Raw genomic sequence first — 27,393 nt, forward strand, 5'->3', positions numbered from 1 at the left:
TCATCTGAATGTTCAGGTGCCACATTTCTAATGGGCCTCGTGATAGTATGGATCATGTCTTTTCTTAACAAATGTCAATGAAATAATATAACACAAATAATTTTAATATTTGTGAAATTTAACACTTTCCCAGCCTTTCATTGCCTTGCCATTTGATTGCCCAAATGCTTAACAGGTTTATTCTGAATGGGTAAGAAAGAATTGTAAAAGAATGCAAAAAATATCAACCAAACATTGTCTTCCTCAAGTAAGACATTTAAAATAGGTAAAATCTAAGAGAAAAAAAACCCAGATGGGGGGTATTTTAGAAAGGGGAAATTCACTTCTCATTTTCTCTTCTACTATAGAATGCTAAAAATAGCAAATATGAGGTTTTTGTCTTTCACTAAAATAAGATAAATGGAAAGGAAACTCAGAGCTACTGAAATAAGATGAGAACTTATTCAAGGTATTTAATATGGTGAAAACTATGGCATTTACATTTAAAATAAAAATGCAAAAATAATTTTTAGATAACTTATGTTACTTAATTAAAAATACTGTTCTAAGATAGTATTCTATTTATGTCAATTATATTAAATTTATTTTATTATTACACTATAAATTTTAGGAGAACACTATTAAGTATTAGGAATTAAAGAACACAAACATGTTAACTTAGTAAGAATTAACCTAAGTGATATACTTTATTCTATATACTTTAAAGTTGAATGAACATTTTAAGTAGCCTGTGCCATAAATTAAATCAACCAATATTTAAAAAAAATACATATTAGTTACGCTTATGAAAATATTTAAATACTTACAATATCTTCTATTATCTCTTTGATAGCTGCCACAGCTAAAATAAATAAGAGAGGAACCAGTGTCGTATAGCGACCTGTCGGTGACACATCAGGTATTTGCTATTTGAAGGAAGAAACAAAAAAGCAAGAGAAATCTAATGAGAACTTGGAAGTTGGCAGTGAGTCTGAAACTACAATGTCTTATTGTCTCCTAACACATGCCTCACTGATTCCAGGGTCCTGGGCGACCAACACTGGGTGGGGTGACTTGCCTTATCTAACAAGTGGCCAGAGGAGCGTGCTAGGAGCGTGATAAGCATACAGGACGCGCACCAGACTAGCGGCTACAGTGAGAACTGGCCAGGTGACATCAGCACAGTTACATAAGATCACATGGTCATCACATCCCCAGGAAGGCAGAAAACAAAACAGAAAACAAAGTGCCCCCCATCCTAAAGGTACAATGATTAACTAGGAAAATATCCACACATTATCAGATGAATAAAGCCATTTATAAAACATATGTACTATATAATTCCTTTTTCTTACCTAAGTCAATAAATAATGCTTAGCTGGAAAAAAGACTAGAGCCAAACATTGTAATTTTAACAGCTCTGGTAAGAGAAGTATTATTTTATTTATGCTTTGCTGTGTTTTTTTTTAACTTTCTTTTTACAATGAACATATGGTACTTTTAATGACATTTGTTTTCTAAAACATTTGTTAACACTCTTCACATGGAGGCTGGGGAGATAGCTCAGTAGAATAAGCCCTTGCCTGGCAGGCTCAGGGTCCTGAGTTCAACCCCTGGTCCCACAAAAACAAAAAACCAAAACCAAAACAAAAAACAAAAAACAAAACAAAACAAAACAAAAAAAAAAAAAAAAAAAAAACCAAACTCTTCACATGATGTTTTGCATTCTAATGTTAACTGCTTCAAAACAGAGCTAACATTTTAGGAAAAAGTGCCACCCTCCTTTATTGCTCCAAATGAGCAATACTTCCATATCAAATGCACAGAACATTTATAGTAAGTTAGAAAAACATGAATCAAACTGTGAGAAGAGAAAAAACAATTCCCACACTACTTGGAGCAGTGGCTGGAAATGTCTACCAAACGCAGGTTATCTCCACATTGAGGTAAGACTCAAAGATCAGTCATGGGCTTAACAGAAACACTGAGTAAGACCTGAACCTTTGACCTTGAATTGAGGTTTTATGATGTGACTTTACCTGAAGCAGTGCAATAAAGAGAAAAAATGAATTAGCAGCTCTTCTGAACTGAGAGTAGAGAAATCTTGGGAGGAATGTAATTATGTTGTACTTTGCAGTGCTAGAAAACAAAAATGAAAAGTAGTATCAAACTCAGTTACTTTGTGAACAGCACTTACATGCACAAAATTCTGTTACCACTACATAAAATAAGGTAATGAATACTTGCTCAGTGTTTCAAATTGGGAGAATATCCCAAAGAATTATTAATTTAAATGAAAAATAGTGAAAGGACACGGCTAAATTAATGACTTTTCAGTATGCTATCTTTTGTCTTCTTTAGTCAATTATTCTTCTTAAAATTACCAGGAGCAGCTTACAAAGAAGCACAGCTATGGAGAAAATAGAGTGCTAACACAATGATACTAAACAATTACCAATTAGAAGAGCACCAGACACTATCAGTAGAATGTCTTTCTGGATAATTTCAGGGAAATGGGAAATTTTCTGGAATCTGGCCTGAATTGTCTTTGTGACCTTTTAGGAACCTGGCAAGGGTGCTGCATTATGCCCCTATCACTAAGATTATGGCCACTTCTGCCTTGGAGAGATCCTCTGGATTAGAAAATATAAGGGAGATTAAAAGGAAGACTTGTCACACTCCCCAAATTAAGATGCATAATTCAAGAATTTGAAGAAGTAAATATTAATTTTAAATAAGTACAACTAAGATCTGGAAATGTTGCCACTGGTGAACAGTGAGAGTGCTGACATGGTGCCAGAGGCCACTTAGTGACTAGTGAGGACAGGGAGGCTTTCTTTTTGAGAGAAGGTCTTACTACGTCTTCCAGGCTGGCCTTTAACTCAGGGTGATCCTCCTGCCTCAGCCTCCTGAATGCTGGGATTTCAGGCATGTGCAGCATCAACCTGCCTAAGGGGCTGCATTTTATATGATTTGTTGGACTGAAAACTTAATAGGGAGGTGAAGTAACTGTCATAACCCTTCATCCCTCAGCACCATACTAAGGTTCACACCTATTAAAAAACAATATTTAAAGGATATTCAGTAAAAGAAAGTAAATAAGTAAGTTAGTTGATCCTGGGGCAGAATTGCAAAGATCTCTCCAATAATGTTAAAACTTACTAACCAAAACAATACGTTATTCTGTTCCTAGGTTTACAACAAAGGATTTACTACAACTTTCACATTCAGATACCATAAACAGAACTGTTTAAGTACAGGTACTGGGTCTTTCTCCTCCTCCCTACTTCTCATCAACATTTCATTATTGGACAGATGGAGAAACCGCCACCTGGCGCTGCTCGGAGGACGCAAGTACTGAGTGAGTCGAAAGCTCCTTACAGACATTTCATTTCGATGGTCACATCCAGCTGTGATGCCTGCTCTGTGACATTCCTTGGCAATTCTTACCTCACATGGTTATTGCAGAACTTTGTTAACTGAGGCTGGTTGATAAATATAGTCCTTATTTCCTCCTGGTCAGCCAGTGAGGTCTTCTCTGATACATCATCTGTCTTCTCATAACCTTAAAAAGAGATAGTCTTCTTTTATTTTTAATAGGAAATGGTTCACTCTACTATCCAGATCACATGCTAGTTATGATTATATTTATATTTACATTCTAGAATGTAAAATCTGATCAATGGTACATGTTTCCCTTTATTGATGTTCTTTTTCATTTATGATAAAATGTAAAATCCCTACAGCTAATATTTCTATTACATTTTAAAGGCCTAACTTAATAGCCAAGTAAAAACTGGCCCCATTTCAAAAACTGAAACATCAACTTAAAATTTTTATAAATTTGGGCACTTATAAATGTCCAATTTATTTCCTCTTGTTATAAAAAGATATCCAAAAATAAAGTTTCACATGAGTTTATCTTATAGTTTAGGTAAAACCAATGAGACAAAGGTAATCTAAAATATATCCAAGACTCTGAGCATACATATTTACTCTTTCTGTTTTATTTAGATAAAATAAGAAAAGGATAAACATAAAGCTTTCAATCAACAACTACCACAAGATCTAAGTCACTACAGTCATCTAGTCATTTCAATTCCAATGCAGCTGAAGACAAACTTTAGGTTTCTTGAAGTCATTTGAAACCACCATGGGAACAATGAAGTGGACTCAATTAGACACCCTGTGGCACCCATGACCACACTTTTTAAGAAGACATACAAGATCTTGAAGAAGAGATAATGAAAACATTTTAAACTACCTATTGCATCTTTTGACAAAAGTTAAATGGAAGCCGGTAAGTGGTCCATCCCTTAGTCTTGGCTAGGGACCCTAACAGAACCGCATCTGAGGAACTTGTTTTTTTTCTCTTTAGCTAAGGTCCAGTCCTCTCCGGAGGCTGACTGACATGTGGGGTCTGTTCTATGCTGTTCAAGCAAAACACTTACCAGGAGGCTTTCTTGCTGCCTGTTATGGATCAGTCTCCCCCTCCCAGAGTAGGAACTCCCTGGAGCTGAAGATGGTGTGCTATTCATTCTCACAACACCAGTCAAGGAACAGCAAGTATTCAACCAATGTTTGCTCAATAAATGGCAATGACAAAGGAGTAGTTAAATGCTTTTTTTTCTGAGGGTAAGCAAATGCTTCTCCACCCACTGATAAAGACAGGCCTGGTAGAGAGTTGGCAACAAATGAGACAGGGAAAGGCTGCCTGTGGGGTGTGGATAGCTTGTGAAGTAGGAGAGTCCCCAAGGTGTCCTGCAAAGGCACGGGCATGAGCATGAGGCTGGAAGTGAGCAAGAGGTTACCAAGGCATGCAGGGGATACTAGGACAGTGGAGATGCCACAGCACATGATAAGCAAGGTGGAGAGGGACACCACCCCAGCAGAGGAAGCACCCACACCAGCTCTCAGAGTCCTCTGATGCTACTGGAGTCTGGTGCTGGTTCTCTGCCTGGCAGCAAGCACAGAAAGCTCTCTAAGGGAAGAGACACCTTTTATATACACCACCCTGGAGACCATGTGGCTCCTAATCAGGTCTAGTTATACCTACGTTAAGGTGTTAGATACACTTGTAGCTTTCCCCACAGCTACCCAGTTACCGGTGACATATTACATCATCCTGCAAATAGCTTTCCTCGTGGAGGTATACATAATTTCACATATGCATGTTCAAATGAAGTAGAGAATTCTTAAAAATCAGGCTGTGAATGTAGCTCAGAGGTAGAGAGCAGTTGGCTACCATGTGTGTCTCTTGGTTCCCATTCACACAACACACACACACACACACACACACACACACACACACAAACTAAATCCTTCACTAAATCTTCCTCGAGGATGGCTCAAACCTCAGAGCATAGTGCTTCTGGCACCTACCCTGGAGAGAGGACTTCAGGAAAACCTGGTTTCCACTCTGGTCTAAGGGAGCTCCTCACATTGCATTTACTTGATGAAACTACATGTTGGAAGGGTCTGGCCTCTGGATGACCCTAGCTGAGGACTTAGAAATTATTCCTCACCATATATCCCCTTTATTGGGGCTTCAAACGATGCCAGAGAGAGCTGCATAGCACATTTCGCTCTCACATTAATCTCTATCAGGAACTTTTTATGGGGTAAAGGAGACTCTCAACACAAGAGGGATTGGAATCAATCTTTTTCCTCACACAAGAGAGTAGTTGTTTAAGCATGGATTAGCAGGGTCTAAGCTAAGGCCTCATAATAAAGTACCTCCAAAAACAAATTCACCAAAAGGAGACAGGCTAAATCTAGACTGGTGACTTATTCTTTAGAGCAGGGCCATAGAAAGGTCTGGAGGGTACTGGGGCAAAATAGTGTGGATCCCACAGACTTTCTTTAGGCACTCTGGAAAAGCCTGGCAAAAATGGTCTATGCAAAGCTGAGCTGAAGCAGAACCTTGGGCCTCTGGGACCCCCTGATCAGGTGCACAGTGAAGGAAGATTTATGCTGAAAGTATGGAGTGAAATCCTTAGCCAGTAAGAGTAGGTTAACATCCCTCTCCCATCTCCCCAGCACTGACAGGGCACCAGCAAGCTTGGCAGTGATGTGGAGACCCCATGAGCTCACACTTGGGGCACTCCCCCACAAAGGTAGCTGACACACCCTGTAGACTTCTAGCAGGTGCACAGTAAGCTCAGAAATACTGAATACTCTAATGATGGTACCTGGGAAAAAGACCTGCATTTTGGACATTTTGGAAAGTGAGAGTTAGCAGCTATTATAATTTGTATTGACTCTTATCTGACATTGTAGAAATAGGCAAGTCAGGATTGGATATATGAGTAGCCTATCAAATCAGGAAGAAGAGATGCAAACTACTATTCAAATTAATGAACCAATATTTTTTGAGGAAGGGGAATAATACAGTTCTGATCTCATACAGTATTTCTTCTGGGTTTTAGAGGTAAAATTCATTTTTCCACCCTGCTATTAAAAATGAACAGACATCCTGGCCTTTAGACTTCTACTTTAAAAAAAATTTCTCTGCAAACTGCCAATTTCACCATCCCTGATGACCACCCAAAGAACTGCATGCACCTACATGAGGCTGCCCTGAGCTCTTGGGATATAGCAGCGACAGTGGTAACAGAGAAGAGAATCTCTCCACTCCACCTGAAAGAACACAGAACTAAGATGGCACAGGTACCATGCCTTCTATTACGCAGTTCTTCCCTTCAAGAAGGGAAGCCGTGTCCCTTGTAATGATTGGTAGTTCAGAGTGCTTGTTCACATAAACCACTACAACTCGCTAGATTTTAATCCACCTGTGTGAACTCCTAAGGCCTAATGAGAACTGATCAACATTTATATCATTCTGTCACAGCAAACAGGAGAGTGAAATCACAGATTTAGTGATGGTCCTCAAAGCGTTGTCCCGATACACTGGGCCCTCAGGAGCTTTCTTCATCTTTAAGCCATGCTATGGATGAAATTCACTGAGAAAAATCTTAGTCACATTTTAATTCTCTGGTATATCCTCAAGCTTTCTTGAGCCTAATATAGAAAGAGAGACACACAACCATTGCACATGTAATGGCCACGGACTTCAAAGTTTTTGGTGGCCTGTTTCTGGAACTCTGCCAGCAACCTGTTTTCTCTGGGTTAGTAGCAAGTTGGTCCAGACTGAACTCTGAAGTCTAACATGAAAGTAGTTGAAACTCTACCCTGAGTATAGTTCAGTGGAGAGCATTTGGTAAATGGCAAGGCCAAGAAGAAGACATGTACTCAGTAAAATGCCTCATGCCTAATGCCTGATGCAGAGTTTACAGCTCAGTCTCACTGAAACGAGAGGCTGGCCCACGGTCTCTCACTTGATGTCTCAGAGTGGTAATTCTTTACTTGTAATATCCAGTTACCTGCTTCTTCTGGTGCATTAAAAAACCTCCTGACTACCACACCTATGCTTTATAATAAGCCCTAAATGTGTGGTGAATTCACAAATGAGCAAAACCAGATTAGAAATGTACCAGGAACAGATCCCCCTCTTACAGGAGACACAGGTTATCTAAGCCTGTAAGACTGATGTATAAACCCAAAACAACAATTAGTAAATCTATGATGAGAAGTGATAGTCACAAGCACTAGAATAACTGAAGTGCCATAATCAATTCATGGCCTATGAAGAAGTTCAAATGACTAAGTGATACTGTACCTGGTAGGCACCTTAACCAGCTCACCCACAAGAGTAGGGTGAAATATGAATCCCATGGGCTAGCACAGCCTGATGTGCCCAGTCTCACAAACAAGGTAGATGTTTCCACAGAGACAAATTCTTCAGTGTGCTGGAATACCTTGGCAAGGGGTCATGCTACTTCAGGTCTGCAGGATGCCACTTTTCTTCCCTTTTATGGAGCTGCCAGTGTCTAACTCTGTGACTCACCTCTACTCTGACCATCTCCATCTTCAAATGTAAACTGATATTCAATCAACCAGTTGGACAGAACAACAGACCCTGAAAGCCCAGGAACTAACCTGCCTGCTCTGCAGGTGACTTTGTTCCTATCATGTGTTGATTTTCACAAAGCAATGAAGATATCCTGCTCTTCTGCAAATCTGCAAATACTCAGGAGCATCTCAAGATGACCCCAAGTTCAGACACACAACTAATGATGATAATGAGATAAATCTCCGATTTCATTTTGGATTCTCTAGGAGAAATCACTCAGGCACTAACTCTCCTGCCTTCAGGGCCCTCAGACACTTGACATCCATTAATGGCACCATTAGTTTTCTTAAAATTCCATGGAGCAAATTGGCAGGCACATTCACACACCCATTGCTTTAAGGAAAGGAATTGGGCAGCCTCCTTCTCTACCACAGCACATGTCTGGAGTGGCTTCCAAAACATTTCAGCTTCCTTCAAGGTTGGATGCTGCAAGGGCTAAACTTAAATCCAGCCAAAATCAAGCCAGTTTTCCAAAATAGACTATTTTGGTCAAACTTTCATTGAAGTAAATAGAGAAACGATTACTCCTTATTTATGTCAAATGAAACAGACATAATTCAGTAATTCCAACTCTGTTGAAAATGCCATATGTGATGTTTGTAATATACTACTGTTGCAGGCAGCCAAGTCAGATAGAAATATTATAGGCAGTGAGACATGGCCAGGCCCTCAAGGAGACAACACAGAAGACAAGATACGCTGCAACCGTGAGAGAGATGGATGCCCCTACTGTGGGCCAGACCTAAAGACTAACGATTGCACAAATGCTGACCTCCCAAAAGATTAGCATCCAGGATTGACCATCATGCTGAGGAAGCCTGGAAGAATCATTAATCTGACTAGTATTGGCTAGCTACTGGACAAAGTCCTGTTCTATATTTGTGCCTGCTTGCTATGTGACTCGCTTTCCTATTTGGTCCTGGACTTAATCAATTTTACCTGCACAATGGTGCTTATAATCTCATTGGTTGACCATAGTTTTGTCCCACCTTATGCCCACCTAAGCAACTTTCCATGTTCTCCACCTCGACCCCCATGGTTTTACGCTATAAAAGTTCCCACACCTATAATATTCAAATGACGGAACTGAACAAAAAAGGGGATACAGATGAATGTCCATTTAGTATCTGTGTATTCAAAATTGTTAGTATAGACATATAGTTACATTCTCTTAATGAATAGAGGGATTTGTTCTAATAGTGTTTGTAAATAGGATATCATGTCCGCATCTTGTACAGCAAATAACCACTAGGAAGAGAGTATGCAATGTGTTAATTATTGAAACTGTCCTACCAATTTGGTTTGAAACTGTCCTATTGCTATTTGTTTCTCAATAAAATTATGGGAAAAAAAGAGAATACAGAAAAAAAAAGTCCCTGGAAGAGACAGCTTCCTGGGGACCACCAACTCAGTGTCCCCCTTCTGTCCCTCTGTCTGATAGAAGCTTTTGTTCCCCCAATAAATATATTCTGCTCACAACCTCTGTTTGTTCCTAAAATTCATTGTCTGGTTTTAGAGAACATGAACTCATCCTTTCGGGTGGGGGCACCTTTCAGGTGGGGAGTTTCATTTTTCCCCTCTATCACTACCTGATTTTTATTCCCTCACTCTCCAACCACAGAAAAGCAGGTGGTTTTATGAAACATGGTCAATTTAAAATTAATGACAAAATTTCTTAATATATCATATACATACATACACACACACACACACACACACACACACATAGACAACCTAAGATTTTACCAGGTAAAATTCATTCCTAGTTATAACTGGACCAAGTGCTATTTCTAGACTTCTGAAAGACCAAGAATATCAGCAGAAGAGAAAGATCAGCCTCAGAACCACTCTTAAGTTCCGACTGTGCTCCCAAGAAGGCATTATTTTGCATTAGTAAATAAGGACATTTTAAAGCACTGTCCTCTGGGTGGCCTTTTCAGCTTCAGCAATTGTTTCCATTACCCAGAAAACACAGGCTGTTGGTGGGCCAACACTGACTCTAAAGTAAGCAAGTCCTCCTCTTCCCCTAACAGTGTTATTTATTAAACCCAATCATGGCTATCAGACAAATTTTGGGTTTTTTATCAACTAATACATCACCCTGCCCAAACCATTTTTTTCCCTTAGAAAGCAGTATGCTAGGCTGATTATCTGACGTTCTCTTTCAACTCTTTTAAGTCCTGTGAAATTATCCACTAGGCACCAGGCAGGGGTAAAAAAGTCAATAGCTCATTTATTCAGATGAGGAGAGAAACTTAAAAGACAAAATAAAAATAAAATTCTCCTGCTTGAGCTTCCGTGGAGCTGCGGCACAGCAGCAGGCGCCTTCACAAGCATCAGCACTCAGGCAGGAAGTCCAATATCGCTTTATGGTCTCAGCTAAATCTCGGTGAGAAGTCATTACTGTAATCTGTTGCCAGCAACCCTCTGATAGCTACTGACCTGGCCTGATGAGTATGTGGACATGTACCTCCCTCTATCCAGGTTCAGGGCAGTCTTAGTGTACACAGAATAATGGAACAGAGAGGAAAAATGCCTAGCTGTTATTTAGGTGAAAGGTTCAGACCTTACACAGCAGAAGGCTCTTCTTTGAAGTCTCCCATTTCTTGTCATATGATCCAACCATTAAGACCAGTTTGTTGTTCATTAGTTCACTCATTTGACCAGTCATTCATCTACCATACTTAAGAGCTTAACTGTTCCAAGCATTTAAAAAAAAAAAAGAAGCTATAGAATCAGCAAAAAATAAGATCCCACCTCTGGGACTTTATTTTCTACAATATAGTAAAACAACTGCAGATGGTAATAAAAGATGAAGAAAATAAAACAATGGATTGAAAGAATGAATGATGGAATTATCCGTGCTTTAGTTTCATTATCTGTATAGTGAAGATTATTTTCATTATCTGATAATAATTCCTCATCTCAAGAGTGGTTGTGAGGACAGTGGAGTTACTGGAGGGCAGCACCTGGCAGGTACTAAGGGCTCAACAAATGTTAGCTGGTCTCATTGTTGCTGTGGCCACTCTTCCTAGGGTTGCAGCACAGAAGGCCTCTCAATGAGCTGAGAACTTGATGCTACATAAGGAAAGATAAGGGACAGTGTAAGCCCACCAGGGAGGTTGGCAGGAACAAGATGGATGGAAGAATGGTCTTGGCACTGACGGGAACATGAGTAGCCCTAACAGGAGAGCACAAAATATGAAAGAGGAGAACCCAACTGGGAGAAAAGACCATTTCTGAGGTCATCTGCTAAGCCAGGTAAAGGATGATGGGTCCTGGGTAAGACTATGGCGACAGAGAGGAAGGCAGGGGGTGTGTACAGTCTCTCATTACCGTTCTGTCTCTGCATGAAGCCATGTACTCCCATCTTCAATCAAAAGCAAAACATGGAAGATATATAAACTTTTCAAATTTTCCCCCATAATCTTTTATTTTGATTACATGTGAAGTTTATATTTTAGATAGCCTGGGTTAAATGTACTGTTCAAACTAATTTTACCAATTACTTTTACTGTAGGATTCTAAATACAACAAAAAATTAACCACTGAATGAATACATTTCTCTTTACAGCCCAACAATCCTATCCTTGGATTTCATGTATCTTTTTCTCACTATAACATGCTTGTTAATATTTAAAATACAGGATATAATCAAAGAAGGCATTAAAAAATCATGGGTAGGATAGGCTACTCAGTCATGATCTCTGGATACTTTAGACAAATTAATCAACCTCTTGCTGCCTACCCTGTTACAGAGAGGCCTTGGGGAGATGTATAAGTAATGCAGGTGGGATGGTGTCTGGCGCCTCAAACACTCATGAACATTCGAGCTGTTTTCTCTCATGAAGTCAGAAAGGTTGACTGTGGGGGAGTAGGCTTTGCGGTCAAATCTGTGTTCAAATGCTGACTATAGCATTTCTACATACTATAAGGCAAGTTATTTTACCATTTGAGCCTGAGCTTTCTCATTCATAAAACATCATCAATGTGAGGATAACATTGGGTAAACAATGCAACATGATATTTGGCACTCAAATAATTCCTTCCTCCCTGTTTTCCCTCAAGATGATTAAATTACTCTTTTTCAGAATATTTCACAGAAGGGCCGGCTGAGTAACTCAGTGGATTAAAATGACTGCAAGTGGTACAGGGGCCAGGGGTTCAATCCCTGGGCCTACAGTGCTAGCCCTGCCCCCGGGGTGCACTGAGATGGCAATTGAGACTGGGCATAGTGGCACGCCCCTGTACTCCCCGCACTTGGAAGGCTGTAAACGGGAAAATCACAATGAGTCCAATCTAGTAGTGAGACCCTGAACACCCTGTAGACCCTTCCCTAAAATACAGGAAAAAAAATTAAAAATAAAATAAACAAAATATTTGGTAGAGAAAAACAGAAATCTTAAAGATAATAACATAGGCATTAACATTTAAATTTTCAGGAGAATATTTAATGAAGGTTGTCAGCAGTATGAAGTAATGGAAACAGGAAAATAATAAATCTTCCCATATAATTTTGTAAGTCCTTATTAAATAAGTATGTGTTTCCCCCAAATTGTCATCTGGATAAAGGTTATATAACAGAAATTCACAGGTGAGTAGGGGAGAGGGACAAAAGAACAAAATACAAAATATTTCTGTTGCCTGCTAATGTGGTTATGGAACCATCAATGTTTTGCAGATTCAACTTTATTGCAACAGGAATCAGAATATCTATTGTCCCCTAAACAGCTTCAGAAGAGTCCAATTACCTTCTACTTGACAGCTTCCAAAATTGAGCGCTAAAGGGACCATGTTATTTGCTCGAGTTTCTTGACCTAGATTGAGGTCATTAAATAAACAGTCATGCTTGCAACAGTCAGAATCTAATAAAAGAATATCAACTGGAAAACTAGCTGGGGACTCTAAAGTCAGGAGTTAGGTATGAGTAGTAAAATTAGGTGTCACTCAGTAAGAAATTGTGAACATTATCCATTTCCTTTTCAAGTGTAAGATATTTTTATTTTCTGGAAAAAATAAGTAAGGGCCCCAATTAGAATATATGTGTATCTATTTTTTTCTTTTTCTTTATCTTCCACCACCAAGCTACTGGATCAAAACAATCTTTAAAGGAATAGATATTTATGTTTTAATGTTATATGACTAGGTTGATAGGTAATTCAAAGAAAAACAGAGAGGCAGTTACTGCAGTTACAAAGGAGATCTTAAATACTATGTTCTGCTTTGTTGAAGCAGAAAGGCCATTTGCAGTGTCTGCCTGGGAGCCTAACAGCAGCTGCCAGAGACAGAGAACATGAAGGGAAGGTCCTACCACTCCAGAAATAACGCTCTGAAAATTAAAGCTCACGTAGTACCTTTTCAAATATGGCACTAAAGAAATGAAACACCTTTAAAAGCATGAAATGGAACTATTCAGCAATCTTTCCTCAATTTCTACACCAGGACTGCATTAGGCAAGGGAAAACAAAATTTCCAACGGCACGAACACATCTTTCTGTCTCTCCCAGCACCCACACCCACTCACCTGTGTGCTGGATCATAAGCACTAGCTGGCTTTTCTGCTCTGCAGGAAAGATGACCTGGAATCACAGGGTGCTGCCTTGCTCAAGAGATTAGCAGGCTGCTTGGAAGCCGCCTTTGCAGGCCCTACTTGCTGGGTTTGACCTCCTCCCTAGGTATGGGCTGTCTATCCAAGCTCAAGTCCAGAGCATTCTGGAGCAGATGTTGGGTACCACCTTGCGGACCCTGCACAATGGTCACAGAGCATTTACAAGCCTAGCTTCTTCCCCCTCATCCTCTCATTCAGACCTGTGGTCATTACCTGCAGGCCCCTCTGAGTTCTAACAAAATGCAGCAAAGAAACACCTACCTCTAATATTGTAAAACACAATGTTGCTTCAGAAAAGTGGGAGCTTCTTCACAGTACAAAAGGGTTCATGTTTTGAAAGAATTCTCAGAATGATGAAGATAAGGAAACCTAGCTTCTCTTCTGATCAGAGAGCCGCTGGTGAGCTCAGAATCAGGACAGCATTAGGAAACTGAGAAAGACCACCTCATTTCTAAAGCCCTAACACCCACAGATGCATTCATTTGTTCATTCACTCACTCATTCATTCATTCTCTAATTAACCTTTGTCTCGGTTCTCTATGCTAACACAGTTTTGCCAGTTAAGAACTTCCCTTCCCTTCCCTGTGAGATTTCATGAGATGTCACTTACAGATCAAAGCATCCTCTCTGATCATTCCTCCTTGATGTATCACTTATAAAGTTGAATATAATGTATTTGTGAAAAATTACTCACCTCTGGCATTACTCTTTTGAGGTATACATTTAGAGATATCACAACTGAGAATAGTAACATGTTACAGAGGTACATAATTTAAGTATTAAGCAGGAGACACAAGCATACATGTAAGTACCTTTTAGGGGTGTTGCTTTACTATAGGGAAATAAAACAAAAAAAACCCCACTACAGATAAGTCATTTTCATGCTAATAATTGCTAAATGTTTTGCTACATTATAACATATCCAAAAATCCCCATATGTTTATAATATTATCTCTAGTTTGATATTTACTAGTACATTTTCCTATTAGATCTTCTCATTACTATATATGGTAAATGGTGTTTTTCTTTAAGTATCCTTGTGGAGACTGATCTAAAAATAAAGGTGTGAAAGCACACCAACAGCTATTTATTGCTCTAAGCAGAAAAGAAATGGCTCAATACATCCTGAACTCTGAACTACAGCAAGCTCCAAACGTAGTACTATGAATTCTAAGTGGAAGATACTAGGGGAAAAAAAAGACACTTGATACTCAAAAGCAAGGCCAGCCTTAAGGCTTGCAAATCTATGGCACCCTGCTGTTGGGCATATAGTAGGCATTTGATCTTCTTGGCAGCCAGCTTTGAATATTAACCTAGAAAAATAAGCATCCTGTGCCTGTTGAGTTGCCTGGAAATAGCAGTGAAACACTTACTAAAGGTAACTCACGCTCAGCTGAAAATATGAGAACAATGAAAGATGGAAGTTAATGACAATGTTTTGGAAATACCCCACAGATTGCTTGGTCTAGTAGAAGAATTAAGCAGTGTTTTTCCAGTGTCAATTTAAATACTGTCACAGAGCAACCACAGGCATCTAGCAGGCATCCCCAGGAAGGTGCAATCAGCTGAAAGCACTGGCAAATCGCCTCAGCATCAAACTCACTCTGAGAAGGCACAGGATCCAGGTGGAGGACATTCTAATTGATATAAAAGTAGCAAAAGAGTAACGATACTCTGAAAAATATAGCTACCAAAGAGCTTTGACTGTCAAAGAGGGAGAAACAAGATCAACTCAGACACATTATCAAGACCTAAAAAGGGCAAAAACCATGTGGCTGTCTAGGGCAACATGCTGACTAACTGTGACAGGTTCTTTTTTTTTTTTTTTTTAACTCTTTTGCCAATTTTATTCTTTTGAATGTGAATATCTAGTTAACCCAGAACCATTAGTTAAAATGACTATTATTTATCCCATCCAATTTTTGTTGATATCCTTTTTGGGAATCAACTTACATTCCTATCAGTAGCTTGCAAAAGGATCCCTTTTATTCATATATTTAGCAAAATGTGCTATATTCTGCCATTTGGCAATAGCCATTCTTTTCCATTTTGCTTCTTCTTTTTTTCCATAATTTTATTGAGAAACAAATAGCAATGAGACAGTTTCAAACCAAATTGGTAGGACAGTTTCAATAATTAACACACTGCATACATTCTTCCCAGTGGTGAATTGCTGTACAAGATGCGGACATGATATCCTATTTACAAACACTATTAGAACAAATCCCTCCATTCATTAAGAGAATGTAACTATATATCTATCCTAACCATTTTGAATACACGATGAAAAATGGACATTCATCTGTATACCCTTTTTTGTTAAGTTCCATTATTTGAATATTATAGGTTTGTTAACGCAGACAGGTTCTGATGGAAAAAGAAAGGCACATTCCCAAGGGCCACTGCTGCTGCACAAGGAGTCCTTAACGAAGTAAAAGAAGATAAACACCATGGGAAAGGCTGTGAACAGGCTTACATATCCCACAGCGAGTAACAACATATGCACAGACATCTGAGCATGGAGGAAAAGGTGCTTTAAAAAATGTTAAGACCTCTAATGTGTTTTTCTTTCATTTTGAATGCATGAAATTGAAGAGGTGAAGTGAAGCAATTTTAGCACATAAAATAAAAAATAGAACTGTCCAACTCCTACTTTGCTTCATTGTCTAACAAATGTCATCATTTTAAAACAGGAAAGGTTGGAATGAATGTGAATTGTTAGAACTAAAGCAAAAGAGGAGCCAGGTGATTTAAAATGGAAAAAATGAAATCCAGTACCTGGTTGCTATAAAAATAATTCATATCTATGAATAAACCTCTAAAAGTGTGAGAACCTGCACAAGGTTAAGTGAACTTCCACTGGTCACACAGGAAGCACACAGAAGAATGAAAGAGGACCCAAAGGGCAGAAGGAGCACTGCCCTGGAGTTCTAAACAGAAAAGATGGGCATTATACATCAGAAGGCACTTTTATTAAAATAAGACCTGTATGTATGCTTTCTGAATTCATATATGTATATAATGGTATATGATTCTCCTAAAGGACTTAGGGGAAAAAATCTGAAAATAATTAACTTGGAGGTTAAAAGAATACTTACCTTTTGCATTGAAAATGCAGTTAACACTGAGCAAGACCTTACTGTTTTGAAAGTGGTGTTTCAATATGTACAGAATTCAGGGTGTGTTCCCAGAGATTAAAAAAAGAAAAAACACCTCACTGTATATTACTTAGCTCTGCAAAAAACAGTGGCCAATGACTTTGAGGTCAATGTCAGTCAAAAATCAAGAAGAGGTGATTAAGAAGATGGTGTAAAAGGAGATGGTGACCACTGGAGACCAGAAAGCCCCCCAGACTTCTGGTTCTTGCATTTGTTTTTTGGAATGCCAACATCTGGATTTCAAGGATGCCATATTGTTATAAGAGAGAGATATACAATCCAATACTCATTGAATTACTCATTCAATACTCATCTAACAAGGAGGATTCATAACTAGTTTACAAACATACGGAGAAGGGGCTCATATGGAAGCTTTCTTCTTGCTTTCCCTCCTCTGAAAACCACTGTAGAGGACACAGCCCTAGGCCATTCTCGTCTCCTGCTCTCTATTTTCCCCTGGCCCTAGTAGCTTGGGTGTTAGGGTCAACCCACAGCATGTGACCAGGCAGGACAATCAAATTCTCTTCTGGGAACATGGACTTGCAAGTCCATGACAGGGCTCCATGCTCAGCAGTGAGCATACAGTGCCATGGAAAGTTGGGCAACTGAAGCCATGTGTATGCTGCTTCGGTCTGGATATGGCTTGAGTGCATTCCCTAAAGATGCATGTGTTGAAATTTAATTCCCATGATGACACATTAAAAGAGCAGAAACTTAATCTGACTATAGTCTTAAGAGATGAGGTCTATGGCTGGTGATTAGATGAGGTCACAAGGATAGAATGCTGATGGTTTTATAAGGAGGAGGGAGAAGCCAGAAGATACACATGAATACATGTCCCCTGACTCTGGCGTGTGATTCTCTATGAAGCCTTGAAACTCTCACAGCAAGAAGGCCATCACTAGGTCTGACCCCTCAGTCTTGGACCTCTTGAAGTGTGAGCTAAAATAGACACCTGTTCTTCACAAAGTTACCCAGCCTCAATTTTACTACAATACTAAAAATGGAGGAATGAACATGCAAAACAGCATGAAGTGTGAAAGGAGCAGAACAGAAACAAAAACAAGATCACACTGGCAGGGTGAGAGATCCCAAAGGCAGTTCTGAGGCCCAGCTGTGATCAGGGTGCTCACCTGGGTTGAGTGAATACGTAACTTAGCATTTTGGATCCAGATTCTGGCTCTAAGAACTGGCTAAGGACACACGTGACCTGATGAGTAAACATGTGGATAGCAAGAAGAAATCAGAATTCAAAATTCTAGGAAGCCAAATAAGTTGAAGGTCTTACAGTATGGCTAGACAAGTCAACTGTGCAGGCTTTGGCAGAGCAAGATGTGAGAAAAAGAAATACAGTGTTTTACTCACCCTCTTAGTGAGACAGCACTTGCTAAAAACTAGAGCTGACTGAGAATGGAGTGCACTGACTTGGGGGTTGTAATCTCTTCACTGAGAGGTATTTGAGTATTCAAGCAGAAAATGTACACTCCATTGCAGGCAGGCCATGTCCAATAGTGCTGCAGGACATAACTTCTAAGTTCTCTTGCAGCTTTAGAATCTTGCGATGTTTAAAACTATTTCTTTTCTTTCTTTTTTTTTTTTTTCTTTGTATGTTAGGGAAGGTTCTACGGCATGTTCAGGGTCTCACTACTACATCGCACTCGTAGTGATCCGCCTGTTTACAGACTCCTGAGAGCTGGGATTACAGGTATGCGCCACCACACCCAGTCTCAATTGCCCTCTCAGTGCCCAGGGGGCGAGGCTGGCACAGCAGGCCCGGGGATCAAGCCCCAGCCCCTGTGCCTGCTTGCAGGCGCTTTAATCTGCAGAGCTATTTGGCCAGCCCTAAAACTATTTTTAATTCTTTAGAGATTTTTTTTTTAAAAGACAATCATAAGGTCATCAGAGAGCCACTCATATAACTAACACAAATGAAGATAGCAAGTTTCCATCACATTGTACGGAAAAGAGTATTATTGATCAGAGTTGCTATAAACAATTGTAGGATAATTAATCCCACTGATTTTTGTAGCAGTGTGTCTACAGGCAGACATAACTGAATTTAGGTCTGAAAGAATCTGCCCAAAAAAGTCCCAGACAAATGTATTAATTCACAATCATGAAAGTTGTTAAAGTTTAAGCTTTAACTACCTGAGTTGTTAAAGTTTCTTTTTTAGAGCTACTGATGAACTTTATAATATAAAAATAGGCCAGTCTGTTCCAATAGACTAGTCTATATTTTACTGATTTATTTATTTATTTAGTGGTACCGGGGGTTGAACTCAGTACCTTGTGCTTGCCAGGCAAGCACTTGTTCTAATGAGCTATCTCCTTGGTACCCTATATTTTACCAAAAGCAGCAAAATACCCAAATAAAATCGTTTTTCTACTGTGTTATTCTCAGAATGAGTCAGAGAAGTTTGACTGTCACCTGCTTCTTACCTCCACTATGACTTTGTGAGACAGATAAAAAAAAAAATCTTTATTTTTTAACAGTCTCTATCACCAAAAGCATCTGGTGAGAAATTAAAGCCTAACAGCCAAGTATGACTTTGGTGGGAACATCAATCAGCACACACAGCAACATAAGCTATCTATGAGCAAGACCAACGTTTTGCTCTATGTATTATCCAGGATAAGGAATGTGTGATACTGCATCTGTCTATTTATAACAAGTAATGCTTCAATCTGGCATACCAAGTCCATTGAACAAGAGCAGAAAAATAGGGAACTCCTAAAAAAACCACTGGAGAATTCCACCCCAATGGAACCCTAAGATGGGTGTGGCTCTGGATGACCTGTCTATTAAAAGTACTGTAGGCAGTATGAAAGAACCCACCAAGACAGGTTAGACAAGACAGGCTTAAAGATCTGAGAGTTACAGGCAACATGCACAAAAACAAGAAGGGCGCCGCTGGCATCCTTTGGTTTGTCAGGATGTGGCTATAAATGAAGACAGAAACCTCCACCAAACAGATTAAACTAGGAAGTGTGAATGACAGCTGGTGGGCTGCAAAGTTTCAAAGACTCAGCATCGTGCTCAGTGACATTAAAGTGGTGACACCTACACATGTGTGAGATGCTATCAGCCTACCCAATTCACAGGCAGAACAAGATGATGAGAGGATGGATGGAACAAAAGCTTCAAAGACTTTCTAATGCCATAAATAAAATCATGCAGGGGAAAATAAACCCTCCTAAGGCAGCACTTGAACCTCAAATGCTACCTCCACTAATCTGGATCAGATCAGCCCCCTAGATCCCCTGGTCTTTGTCAACAAGGGGCAATGTGTCTATATGTGGTAATAAAACCCCATGACATTTCAGAATCACTCTATAACTTCAAAAACTCAGCTTCTAAAATTTGAACAATTTGATCTTATCCCCATCACTTACTAGATGAAGATCCAAATAACGTGTTTAGCATCTATTTTATATTGCAAGTGCTTTTTAATACCTCTACTCTGGAAAATGTCCCTGCAGTTTGGAGCATCTTTAGAGCCAAAAGAACAAGAAAATGACATGGAAGACTGTTCTTTATGTACTCTGATTAGCCAAGAATCTTGGCAAGAGAACTTTCAATCCAAAGTAAATTAAATCCATGTAGTTTTGGCATGCCTAAAATTCACTGCAAGGGAAACAAGAAAGACCCTAAGTGTTGCATTTACTGAATTTCTAAAGAACATTCAGAGGAAAAAAAACAAACAAAAAAAAAAAAAAAAGGAAGAATGAAAGGAGAGATATCTTAAATTAAGTGCAGTATTCTAAGAAAATAAAAGAAAAATCTACAAAAGTGTATTGGCAAATGGGGACTTTTCCACTCTTCTCAAAGATGCATGTAAGTGTTAGTCCTTCATGCTGGTGTTTTCTATCCTAGTAAATGATGCCATCATTTTGAGTCAGGTCCCAACACCTCAGCCCTTCTTGAATCCTTTTTTAACACACTAAATCTTCTCAATTGACAAATCTGGTAGATCCTCCTTCAAGCAGTACCCTGAACCTGACCAATTCTCTTTACCTATGCTGACATCTGGCACGCCACACCACTACCACCTCTTTTGGTCCAACTCTTATTCCCAAGATAAAATCAGAATCTCTGCATGTCGGGCACAGAGGCTAGAATGTTAAAAGCCCCTGTAGAGATTCCAGTGTGCAGCCAGGCTTCCTCTTCTCATTATCCAACAGACAGATAGATGCTTCACTGGTAGGGCACCACCAAAGAAAAACAGAACTCTCAAAGGTTAAATGGCTTTTCCCAAAACCACATCTCTTGAAGGAGCCAAACCCAGATGTCACCCAGGCCTAAAGGGAATACAGAATGCCTCATTTTACTTTCCCCTGAGTTTATTTATTTATAAAACATTAGCTCAAGATGCTAAAGTGAGGGAGAGCACTAATGGGTGATACCCTCAAGTACTATCAAATAAGTTCATATCCCTTGTTAGGTGGCTGCCAGGACCCATGGTCTGGTATTGAATGGACCAAAAACACATGAAGCATAAACAGTAAAGTTAGTGATTCTATTAGTTTGCTTCAATGCAATGTAAGACACTAAGGACAATTCCTGCTTAACATATAAAAAAAGTCTGATGTTTAAAAAACTACTAAATTGAGACCAATAGTTTTAATGTTCAGGCTTGGTATTCAAATATAAAAGAGAGTATTTCACAGATGACAAGATTAATTTCCACAGAGAAAATCAATGTCAGGGGAACTCCAACTTGGCACCTGGGGAAATTACAAGGGCTTTACTATTTTTTTCTTTTCTAATTATACACACTTGGAAGTTAAGAAACAAGCAACTTGTATAATCATCCTTTTACTGAGCTTTAAACAAAAAACAGGAACAAGTAACCATCTGGGGCTAAGTGAAGCCAATAATTCAGAACCTTCAGAAATACTAGGCCAAATTCTGTCATTTTTCTATGAAAATTTCCATCTGCACAGTACAAGCCACTTATCACCTAAGAAAAGAAAGCCTACATCCAGGAACACATAAGGATAGATAAGAACTGTACAATAAAAAAAATCACATGAAGGCTGGACACAAGTATATTCTCCAAGGGACTGTGGTTCTTGTTTTACAACCCTCAAATAATAATCTCCACCAGCAGTGGTAAAGATCACCCACATCATGAGGTCAGAGCCCAGTGCTCAGCCCATAGCCTGAGCGAAGCCATGCTGGCCAAATGAAGAGCTCAAAAGAATAGGGGTCTTCTCAGCATCCAGAGAAGGCAGGTAAATTGGGACTTGTGGCAAGTTTTACAGCGTGGTGGGCGGGTCTGTAACTAGAAGCTCACACCAAAAGCCCTTGGAAATAAAGTTGCCAACGAAATTTTAGAGATTTTTTTCAAGTTGTCAGACTATTTTTTTTTTTCTACCTTCAAATAACTAAATGTATGGGCTACAAATACAGGCTGAAAAAAGCTATTAATTACAACATACTTGAAGTAATTAGGTTAGCAAAAAGCTAGTAATGACACTCCAGAAAAGCTCATATTCAACAAACTCCCAGAGTAGATATAACAGCAGCTAAAAATAAACTAGATGTGTTTACTCTTCATTTGGTTGTACTCACTTCAATGTTCAATTCAGAATTTTAAAGAAAATCTTCAAAACCTACTAAATGAATAGCATCATATGAATTTGCCTATTTCTGAGAGGAGAAATTAGAAGTATAATTAAACCCATTTAGTAAATGAGTGATAGAAAAAAAATTACCAAAATATCCACATTCTCTTCGTCCATGGCTGGTAACCATGGCTTTACCCAATCTCTTCCTCATCGTCTCCCAAGTGAATTCAAGGGCATACATCACTTTCTGGTAAAACAATGCTGTACATTAGAGTTTCCTGGAAGAAGAACTATCAAGCTTTGGTCCATGTTCCCTGCACTGGGCTGATTCTCCTGGCCTGGGACCCGTCCAGGTGTCGTTACAGATCAGAAGCGCTCCATTTGATTTAATACACATCCAGGACTCAACACTACAAAGGTACATCACATGGCCATGCCACGACCCAAATTCCACAACCCTCCACCGGAGTACTCTGCACTAGAGATGGTAGGCTTAGCCTTCTTTGTATCCTTTCTCTAAACTCTACACAACAATGAAAAGAAACAGTCCACCTGAGAACACTTAGCTGATGTAGAGTCAATCTGAAATAGCTAGAGCACTAAATCCAATTTAAGCTTAACATATACAGTTTCAAATTTGGATAAATTTGATACAGACAGATCTGTTTCATTTCTTTGGCCAGAGATATAGGACGTGTTCTGGAATGAGGAGGAGGGAAAAAGGAGAATGAAACAGACTAAAAGGGAACCAGAAATTGCAGTAACAGTTTAGCAGCAAGCCCGAGGTCCAGATGTGGTCACTGATGACTGACACTCTCAGAACCAGCGATCTCTCACGTGGGGGAACAAATGACCAAGGGAAACTGTGAACAAAATACAAGCAAATAATATTTAAAAACCTTGCAAGGCCTGGTTCAATACCAGAGATGCTCATCCTACAGAACCCCAGAGTCCTAGCCAGGGCCACGGACCAGCATCTTCCCTCTGATGGAGGCTTGACCCTAGGCCTGGAACTCTGAATTACTGAGACAGTAGCTGACTCCAAGTCAGAAAATGGTGGCAAGGTGTCTTAGAATGTTAAGTCATAGTTCCTTAAATGTCCCCTACAACAAAGATTTCTAGGGTTGGGAGGAGTAAATCTACATAGGGACAAGAGAAAATGTCACCAGAGGGATGGGCAAGAGAAAATAGTTTGCAGAAGCCAAAAGTTGGCTTTATCTTAGGTCAAGAATGAGCCACAGGATGGAAGCCAAAGATTTTCAGAAGTTCAGCTATTCTCGACTGGCCTCGAACAAGCCCCCTCTGGTGATCCCTGCAACCACTGTTTGCCTCACTCAGAAAAGCCAATCAGTTTTGTGTGATCTGAATGGGTCTGGCCCATTCAAACGATTTCCTGGTGCAGAACATAGGCAAGCTTTGCCCTTATATTAGCAGTCCCTGTTTTAACCTGATGCTACTAAACACAGCGCCAAAGGATCATGATTCATCCTCTCCTTCAAAGACAGTTCACACAAATAGGGAACACAACTTAAGACCAACACCTCCCTATGCCAAGTCACTTAGAGATGTAAATAACCCATGAGGCCCAGTTCTATAGTCCCCTAAGACCAACAAAAGTGATGGTGACTCTGTACAAAGAAACATATTTATCTAAAGCTAACCTACGTCACATTTATGTTAAACTTAAATGAAAATTAATAGGAAGACAGGCAGGATGGCTTTTGATTATCAAATCTATTTAAAAAGATTTTAAAAAGCAGAAACAAAACAATAGAAGAAGCCATAATGTACTTATACAAATCCCTGAATTGCTACAAGGGCCATGTCAAAAGCAGTATTATCTAAGCACTGACATAATGTGTGAGGTTTTACGAGGACACGCATGCCTGCCTTCTGTTGTAAAGAAGGAAAGTGAAGGCTTGAATCTCTACTCGAGAAGTACAGCTATCATGTATTTTTAATAAGCTCACTGTGAGCCATGGGTTTGCATTATAAAACTTTATAGACTGAACAATTCTAGCAAATTTTCACTTGGTACACATGCTACAGGTATAATCTGCAGTTGTGCTGTCTGATATAGTGGCTGCCAGATTGAAAATACATTGAAAACTTAGAATAAAAATGGAATATAAGCATTCTCACTTTAAACTTTTATAACAATGCCATGCTTAAATAATATAAATGTGTGTATGCTTATAAATATATATATATATATATATATATATATACATAATATATATATTTATTCCACACACACCCCACCCCGGTACAGGCAATTGAACTTAAGATCTTGAACTTGCCATGCAGGTACTATGCACTGAGATATATCCCTATTCAATAAGATTTTCAATACATTAAGTTATGCAAAATAAACTTATTTTGCAGGACACCACGGTTCGATCTCCAGCTCCACATGCCTTACCAGGCCCGCCCTTAAGGCAGCTTGAGCCAGCCAAAAAAAAAAAAAAAAACATAAAAACTTATTTTACATACTGCACTTTGGATTATATACTATTAATATATTATTTATCATTAGATTACTTATTAATATTTTAATACTTGATTGGTATTAAATATATTGTTCTGTCAACTTACCCATTTCCTTCCATATTTTAGATGTTTATTATAATAGTTTAAGCTGCCTATGTATCTAGGATTTGTGGCTCCAATTTTATTTTTCAATGTTGATCTGAGCTATGGATGCCAATTTGATATGAGTAAATTACATGTGACCATTAGTAACATCTCTAACTGGCCTAGATTTTCATCTTATTTCTAGTAGAAAGAATAGCAAAAAGTAATATGTTGGTTACTATATACAGATTACTGTATTAAACCTTATAAGTAGTAAGTTGGAATCAGAGGCTATAATCATACTTCAGGATATAAAAATGAATCAATCTTGCTGAAAAAGCATAACTAACAAGTATCTAATCAAAACTAATGAATTGAAAACAATTTTTAAAAATATCTTCCTTTATAACACATAATATATGCGCCAGATAAAAATTAAATGAATTATTTTAAAGAATTCAGCCCAAGGGATAGTTTCAAGATCAATAGCTTCTAATTTACCCATGTTAACAGTCATAAACATGAACATAATAGTTTGTTTTATTTTATTTTTTCTGTATTTAGGACAGGGTCTACAGGGCCTATAGGATCTCTTTACACAGATCGGACTTGTAGTGATCCTCCTGTTTTCAGCCTCCCAAGTGCTGGGATTATAGGTGTGTGCCACCATGCCCAGTCTCAATTGCTGTCTCAGCACACCCACAGGGCACACCAGGGATCAAACTGGGGCTACTGCACTCTGCTTAAGCAGGCCCTTTAGTCTGCTGAGCTATCAGACTGGCCCTTGAACATAACAATTTAAAAAGTATTCTATTCATAATATTTTCACAAAATATAAATAATCTGCACAAAAATCTTTAAAGGAAAACAGCATATGAAAAGAGCAATAAATGGAAACTAGTCATAAATGACTTACTATAAAGTGTCAATTCTCTAAATATAGGTTTATAAATTTATTTAATTATTTTATTTTTTGCGTTAATGGGGATTGAACTCAGGACCCTGTGCTGGGATATCTCCCCAGTCCTTAGGTTTATAAATTTAATGTAAAACCAATAAACAATAGTCTGGAATGAAGAGGAGGGAAGAAGGAGAATAAAACAGACTAGAAGAGAACCAGAAAGGGCTACAGCACAGCAGGAACAGTAAAGCAGCAGGGCCAAGGTCCAGATGTGCTCACCGAGGACTGATACCCTCAGAACCAGCATCTCTTATGTGGGGGAACAAATGGCTAAGAGCAACTGGGAGCAAAATACAACTATTTTGTTTGACTCAATAGCACAGTCATAAATTCAAATAGAAAAATGAGCATGCAAAAAAATTCAGGCAAATTTAAAGAATAGAGCAGTGAGAAGCAGGACAATTATGAAGATTTTATTATTATTAAGTTACAATAAGGAATGTAATACTAGGAGCGAAAGCAGAACAAAATAGAGGTCAAGAGAGTGGGGAGGAGAGAGAGACAGACTCCAGAAACACCTAAATATACACATAAAGAAGCACCTAAATCAGTGTGCGAAGAGATTATTAAATCGAGTTATTAGGTTGAGTGGATAACTTGAAAAAATATTAGATCTAGAATTTACAGCTGACAAGAAAGTAAATTCCATAGTATTTACAACTGTCTAAAATGAATCCAAAATGTATGTGAAAAAAACTAAGTTAAAAACTGTCATTGTTGTCAACATAAGACATTAAAGGACAAATTTTAAGAAGAAAGAAAATATTAACTTACACACACAAAAAAAATACTACCAAATTAAGTGACAAACTACATTCAAGAAAAAAGGTTCAAATCATTAACATGGAAGCTCTTAAAACCAGTACATAATAACCTACATATAGGAACACGAATCAATAATTCAGAAACAAAATAATCACTGAATTTACAAAACTGTATTCAGTTATACAAACTTTACAATTTAGTTTTTGTGCATTGTATATTCATAAGGATGGAAAAGAATGCTGGTCACTGCTCCAAAAGGGACAGAGAAACAGGCACCATTGTTCACCATAAGGGCCAGTTTACTGGCGTAACAACTCCAACAAATCCAAAATACAGACTATCAAAAGTCATAAAAAGATACACATTTTTGACTAGAAAATCTCATTGCGAGGGACTTTCACATGGAAATAACCTGAAAAATGTCCACAGATATTAAACTTATTCAACAGTTTAATGCAAACAACCAATCAAACCTGAAACGGCCTAAAGGTCCGTCCACAGGGAAACCCTTAGTCTCGTATACTAATACAAAAGAGCTGAACTATCATAGAATTGAGTGATACCAATCTGTACACTCAACAAGTAATTATTTAGCTCCTCAAATGTAAGAGCCACTGTCTAGACACTGAGGATACAAGTAGTGAGAATGGACCAAAAAACCCCTACAAATTCAGATTCCATGACCCAGATGTCTATAAAATACTGGTAAGTGAGGGTAAAATTAAAAATAATACAGAGCATGATCTTACATTTCTCTTCTAGAAAATAGTCGGGAAGAACATATACTGAAATGATAAGGATATAT

At 38.7% G+C, this 27,393-nt stretch overlaps 1 protein-coding gene across 4 annotated transcripts in view; it reads right to left on the minus strand.

Annotated features, from left to right (window-relative positions):
* Positions 1–27,393, minus strand: part of Atp8a1 (ATPase phospholipid transporting 8A1) — a 230,926-nt gene that overhangs the window by 196,548 nt on the left and 6,985 nt on the right. For all 4 annotated transcript variants that reach the window (XM_004642662.3, XM_023702739.1, XM_004642660.3 and 1 more), the window contains exons 2-4: positions 3,430–3,544; positions 2,019–2,118; positions 807–905 (exon numbers count right to left, since the gene is read on the minus strand). In XM_004642662.3, coding sequence (XP_004642719.1) covers positions 807–905; positions 2,019–2,118; positions 3,430–3,544 — 314 coding nt within the window. The remainder of the gene's footprint in view (positions 1–806; positions 906–2,018; positions 2,119–3,429; positions 3,545–27,393) is intronic.

The sequence above is a fragment of the Octodon degus genome, unplaced genomic scaffold, assembly GCF_000260255.1.
Source record: "Octodon degus isolate 3935 unplaced genomic scaffold, OctDeg1.0 scaffold00158, whole genome shotgun sequence".
NCBI classification, from domain to species: Eukaryota; Metazoa; Chordata; class Mammalia; order Rodentia; family Octodontidae; genus Octodon; species Octodon degus.